This window comes from Phasianus colchicus, chromosome 12 (genome assembly GCF_987193195.1).
Source record: "Phasianus colchicus chromosome 12, bPhaCol1.hap1.1, whole genome shotgun sequence".
Classification (NCBI taxonomy): Eukaryota; Metazoa; Chordata; class Aves; order Galliformes; family Phasianidae; genus Phasianus; species Phasianus colchicus.
In genome coordinates this window covers 15068193-15074425 of record NC_143447.1, presented here as the reverse complement: position 1 = coordinate 15074425, position 6233 = coordinate 15068193, and the positions used below count along the sequence as shown (strand labels likewise).

At 47.8% G+C, this 6233-nt stretch overlaps 1 protein-coding gene across 17 annotated transcripts in view; it reads right to left on the bottom strand.

Moving 5' to 3' along the window:
- Window positions 1-340: 340 nt before the first annotated feature.
- The window catches only part of CHD2 (chromodomain helicase DNA binding protein 2), a 110183-nt gene continuing 104290 nt past the window's right edge, over window positions 341-6233 (bottom strand). For 16 of the 17 annotated variants that reach the window (XM_090149051.1, XM_090149054.1, XM_090149053.1 and 13 more), the window contains 5 exons: window positions 5313-5491; window positions 4814-4913; window positions 4380-4605; window positions 3766-4015; window positions 341-3551 (listed from right to left, as the gene is read on the bottom strand). In XM_090149051.1, coding sequence (XP_090005177.1) covers window positions 3218-3551; window positions 3766-4015; window positions 4380-4605; window positions 4814-4913; window positions 5313-5491 — 1089 coding nt within the window. In that variant the 3' untranslated portion in view covers window positions 341-3217. The remainder of the gene's footprint in view (window positions 3552-3765; window positions 4016-4379; window positions 4606-4813; window positions 4914-5312; window positions 5492-6233) is intronic. The other variant, XM_090149057.1, reaches the window with a different exon arrangement.

Below are 6233 nucleotides of genomic sequence, written 5' to 3'. Positions count from 1 at the left end.
CGTCCCAGTAAAGGGCCAAAAAGAGGATTGTATACCACAGAGATCCCAAAGAGCCCAAGGTTGGGTAAACATCACCACCATCCTGGATGGAAACCAGCGAGGAAATGGCACAGCTTCCCCTGATCAGGTGGCAATTCCCATCCAAAGGGGTTTCCAAGTCTGGATCAACCCCTCTATCACCAGAGGCTGCAAAATTACATAAAACAGCTGAAAACAACAACTTGGACACGCTTATTCCTGCACAGTGAAAATACCCATCCTGGCATGCAGGGAAAGGTCCCAAAATCCTGTGACACCCCCAATTTTCAGCACCCACCGCATTGCATCCAGTCTGGCACAGTTCTGAAAACCTCAGGAACACTTTTTAATATACAAGAATCAAAAGTACAGCAGTTTTACAATGTAGGAAAATTTAATACATACTATATAAACAACATATTTACATCAGAAATCACTAGGACAGTGGCATTTTTTTTTTTCACAAATATAAATTAATATTAATTACTGTTTTTTTAGTCAACAGGTTTAAAAGACTTTTACAGTAAGAGTCCTTCTCTCCCTGGAGGGAGGTGGAGGTGGGGAGGAAATGAGTGAAAGCAGAGAAGTGTTTATGTGGGGGTCACTTAAACTGTTCACGTGAGGGACCTCAGAGAGCCACCTTGGTTGGGCACCATCTGCTCTGCAGGATTCCACGGGCTGAACTCACAACATTTCCCAGGGGTCAGGCTGAAAAACGTTCTTAAAAAGACAAACAACTGAACAAACGAATGAATGAACGAACGAATGAACCAACAAACACACAAATGAACAAACAAACCCAACACATTGCTACTTTTTCCTGCAAAGAGGAGAGAGGAAACCCCACAGCTGGCTCAGAAGGAAGAGCTGTACCAGATGGTGACACAGACAGCGCAGTGACGTTTATGGCTGTGGATCTGTCCCCTCCAACGCCACTCACACCAAGTGACTATGTCTGGTCCCTATTTTGAGGGGATAAAATGTGTGCACGCACACCTGGGGAAGACTTTCCCTACAAATTTCCAGCCTGCATGAATGTGCAGTCCAGTGAAGAGCCATCCACTGTGAGTGAGCAAACCCAAGTGACTGTTCAGTGGCAAAGCAGCGTGACAGGGGGGACCACTCTTCGCCAGCTATGGGCAAAGCTTTTGCTGTTGCACTGGTTTCAAGAAAGAAACCCCAAACCACCTCATGCTCGGAACCTGGGATGAACAGAACCCCTCATGCATGGGCACAGAAGTGCCTCTTGTTGGAAGTCTGAAGTTATCCTGCACCAACCGTAACACTGGTCTGGCCAGTATTGCCTCTTGCTACGACTTGTATGGCACAAACTTTCCATCACGACAGCACCACTGTGTGAACGTGAAAAGAGCAATTTCTCCTTGCCCCTGTGAGGTTTCTTCCACTTTTACTTTAAAAGCTAATACCTCTGAAAAGAAAGGACCTCTTTGTTGAATACCACAGCAAGTGCAATCACAGCTTAGTGAGAAAGGCAGCGGCAACGCGTTGCCTCAACGCCTCCGGCACGGCGTGGAGACGTGGGGGTTAGTGTTGATTTGTGTGTGCTTTCCAAAGCGCCTGGAGCAGGAAGGCCAGCCCTCAACACCCCTCGGACTATCAGGGAAAGGACATCACAGCTTATTAAGGTCATATACTGGCATCTTAACAGAGCCTCAATTTCTGCCCCCCACCAAGAAGAGCAGCCTGGAACGGCCTGATCTTTAATACTGAACTCTGGGAGACGAAGCATCCGCAGACATCACACTCTGGGCAGCCTGGCTGTTGGGAGAGCTTTGTTCATTGCAGGGATGCAGTTCTACTGACAAGGACCACACTGGCTTCTGATCAGCAACCTGTGCAGAACCGCTGCGCACACCGCTGGCTGGACACTGTTCTGTATCATTTGCAATGACTCCAACGCTTGGAGGAATGTTTGCTCTGAATCCCGCTGAGCTGGGCTGCAAACCCCTCTTCTCCCTCTGCCCTGCTGGGCCTCTAAAACATTTGCACCAGGAATTTTTAAGTACCAAGTCCTGAATTCCTCATTTTTTTTTCCTCCTCACTTAAGTGCTAAGCCCGCAGGCACGTCTCCAACTTGAACTGCTGAATGGTGGCAGAAAGGTGACAGGTGTGACCATTCCCAGACAGAGATCAGCTCACAGCACTGCCTTTCAACTGTGTGCTACCACCCCTTATCTTCTGGTTGTACTAAAGGTTTGTGATCACCATTTTGTGAAGCACAGAGAGAAATGACAGAATTAGGAGCTTCAGGGTCCCCAGATGCCAAGAGCCATCTCTTGTCCTGGTAACTCACAGCTCCCAGCCAGCACCTGTGTTAATTCCTGGATATCCAAGCTGCCCATGTCAGGAGAGAAGAGGGGTCTTGTTCTGAATTCCTGTGCCCTGTCAATGAGGAAATACTGCTCTCACCCTAGTTTCTTTCCTACTTGTTGGAAGTGAAATAAGCCTTTGCTACAGAAGTCTGCCTTTTTTTTACATATCCCAGAGTCTCCCAGAGTCAAGATTTGCTGATTCCAGCCCTGGATCCCCCTCTGCTCTTCTGCGGCAGTGAACACAATGGCAGACAGAGCAGAGCCAGTTTCTTGAAATGGATAAAGACACGAGAAATGATAATGAGTCCAGAAAAGTGATGGATTGTCACCAGCATGGATCCAACTCCTTTGGAGTCACTGTAGAGACAGAGTCCCTCTTTCAACCAAGCCCTTGTGACAACAACAGCTTGGATGCTGAGGGAATCTCCTATCCCTCCTGGAATATACCATCCATTGACCTATGCTGGTTACACACAAAGCCCAGCCCAACCAGTTTATCCCCAGTCCCAGAGCAGCATCTGTCATGTAACATCAAGACCAAGCAGGCACACAGCCTTCTGGCACAATCCTAAGCAGCACTGATCCGCCTTCTCGGTTTTGAGGAAACACCGTGGCTGAGGAAAATTCTCCATGTGTCCGTTGGATTGGGGAAAACAAACCAAAGAAAAAGAATGAGGCAAGTCTGGTTCCAATGTTCAATGAGAGAAAGGGGGGAAACAAAATGGGAACCCAAATTAGAACTGAGTCTTCCTCCACCTGCTCCTCCAAAATCCTCCTTGACCCAGCAGGATGATAGCAGCATGTTCAGAGTTTCTGGTTGTTGCATCCAAGTCTTTCAAGATGTGTTTCCCCCCTTCTCATTTGCTTTACGTTTTCCTAATGTTCCAGTTATAGTCTGGATTGTTTTTCTGTTCTAGCGATCTATCCAGAGGTGATCTGTGATCGAGAGGCGACTTGGAATCATGAGGAGATTTCTGAGAGGGGGGCGAGCGAGGGTCCGACACGGAAGGGTGAGGTGGAGGAAGGGGCTGTTTGTAGTCTCCCGGTTTGTCTGTGTGGAAGGACCGGTAGTGGTCCGAAGGTCCTTGGCCATGGTATCCCATGGGCGGCCTGTGATCAGACATCCGTCGGAAATCCTGCTGGTGGTAATTCTGAGGCCTGAACTCATCGGATCGTCGGCGCTTGGAGTCGTGGTGGTGCCTGCAGAGAGAAAATGGGTGGATGGAGGTCAGCTCCCCAAGGAAAGTGGCACTGAGGGACACGATTTAGCGGGCAGGGTGGGATGGGGTGACGGTTGGACTAAATGGTCTTAGAGGTCTTTTCCAAACATAACATTTCTAAGGAAGCTTGTCCACGGTGGCTGGGTGCACTGCTGCAAACCCCTGCCAGCCTTCCCAAGAGGAACTAGAATTACCTGTCATAGTAATCCCGGTGGCCTCTGTGGTCTCGGTCACTGCTGTACTGTTCGTACGGCCTCTTGCGGGAGAGGTTATTTGGTCTGTAGTTCCCAGAGCTCCGGTGCGGGTCTCCACGAGATCGCCGGTCCCCATAGTGGTGGTCCTTGTACCAGTGCTGCTCGTATTGGTGATGCCGCTCCCCACCCCACATCTGGTTGCTGTTGCCACTATAGCTGAACTTTCGATCTCGTTGCCACTCTCCTCGGTCTGCAATGAGGAAAGCAGTGAGAAGTGTATTCTGTGCTTTAATTTTAAGCCTAGTACTTCTTTGCTCAATTCTCAAAGAACTGATTAACCTTTTACTGTTGCTCCTTTGACTTTTTCTTCCCTAAATTATACGGATCCCATTTTATTCCTTGTATATCCTCACCGTTATTCTAGCAAATCTCATTCTCTCCTGTTTTTATACTCTCTCCCCATACTGTTATCGTGTTTTGAGTCCAGCAGTAAGAACAGCAATCGCGTACATTCCATCCCATCACCTTCAAACCTGAGCAGCCACAATTTGTGTCCAAGAGCAAACAGCCACTAGGTTAGGAGGAATGGTTGCTTCTGGTTTCCCAGCACCCACCTGTGTTGCTGAAGTGTCTCTTGGGGGGATGGCCGTAGCTTTCACGTGGGTGCCCGTGCATCTGCTGCTGGGCGTGGGAAGGGGGCATGTGGAGCTTCTGGGAATGAGGATTGTGAGGCACGTGAGACTGGGACATGGCAGGATCACGGCTGGAGCCGGAAGGCTCTGGGCGGAACGGCTTCTTCATGCTGGGCATGCTGGCCATGTCCTCCTTCTTTTTCTGCTCCTGCAAGGGGTAAGAGAGAGTTATAGCTCAGCTGCTCTTCAACCACAACTCAGATTATGTGAGCAGTGGCCCAGTTTGTCAGGCCCTGCGCTGGAGATCCCCCGTTTTGTGGGCCACCCACCCCCTTGTGAAGCAGCTGTGCCCAAGTATGAGCAAGTGCAACAAGTGGTAAAGAAAGCACCCAGAGGAAAGGCACTTCAGATCTCACCTCCTCTTCCTGCGACCTTTTCTTATGAGCCATCTTGTAGAGTTTGTGCAGCTTTCTGGCATCAAATTCTGTGAACTTTGACACAAATATCCATAGGTTCCTGGAAGGACATGAACATTTTCTGTTAATTGTTATGTGAGCTGTTCAACTGCCATCTGCTTTCAAACCAACACCAAATCAGTTCTGCCCTCTAAGGAAAACAGCCACATTCTAACTCAGGACAGGATGTTTCAGGAGAGTTGGAACAAAGCCCTTTGAAGTAGAATAACTGTTTTGCACTGGTTTCTCTAAACTAGCTCTGAAATCAATTTAAATGAAACCAGCACAACTTGGAGACAAAACCCTCACCAGAGGCTGGTCAAGGACTGAAAGGGCTACAGAACATGAGGTTTCTCTTACATTCAGTAAGAGACAAATAGCACACTCATCCACATGAAACCCAGCAGCCTACAAGTGCCATTTTGAAATATCACAGATGAGCAACAAAATGATCCCTCACCTTCTCCATAGCTTGATAAGATCCTGGTCGGTGTAGGCTTTAAGGCACTCAGAGATGCGGTCCCCAATTTTTAGGAGGCAGTTGCGTGTGTGCTCCAGCTGTTCTTGAACTGTCAGTCCCTTATCAGGCTTATCAAGCTGTTTCAGTGCTTTTTTCACTGGTCTCATCCTTTCCTTGCACTTGAGAAAGAAACAGTAGAAAGTGATTCACTTGGCAAAGGGCTCTGCACTGTTCCCTTGTTAATCAGAGCTGAAAAAAGTTCATTAGCATGAGGTATTAGCTTTATCTAACCATTAGGCAAGGAGAAATCATCTCTGAAAGCAGCAATTTGTTAGACATGCTGCAGAAAATAATCAGGAAATGATGAGTCTCTCCATCTCTGCTGTCCCCTCAGCCTTTTAGAGGTGAACAGTTTGCATTGCAAACAGTAAATGCACATGGGCTGATCCCAGGACAGGCAGGGAAGTGGAACTGAGCATCGACACGCTGAACGAGCAGCCCCAGCTGAATTAGTGCTCTCAATAGCCTCCCTGTCCATCCCAGCCTGTGTTTGCTTTAATGTATTGCTTTTATTAAGACCGGGAGACATGAGATGAAAGCATCACCTTTTTCTACTGGAGGCATCAGCACTTTGCGTAGACAGTACATCAGACAGGTTTCCACTGCCTGACTGGACCTTTCATGCACCACAGAGGGAAAATAAAAGGGAAAAAGAAAAGCCATAAAGATAACATAGGGCCTACAGGGAATACACAGATTTGAAAATACAGAGATTTCAAAGTACAGAACTGTTTTTAAAAACTGATACTTCAGCATTTCACTATGTAAGTCAGACAAAGAAGCATCTGTCACAACAACTAGGCTATTTTTACAAGCCTTGCAGGCATGTTTGCTGCCAGAACATTTACAGTTAGGGATGTG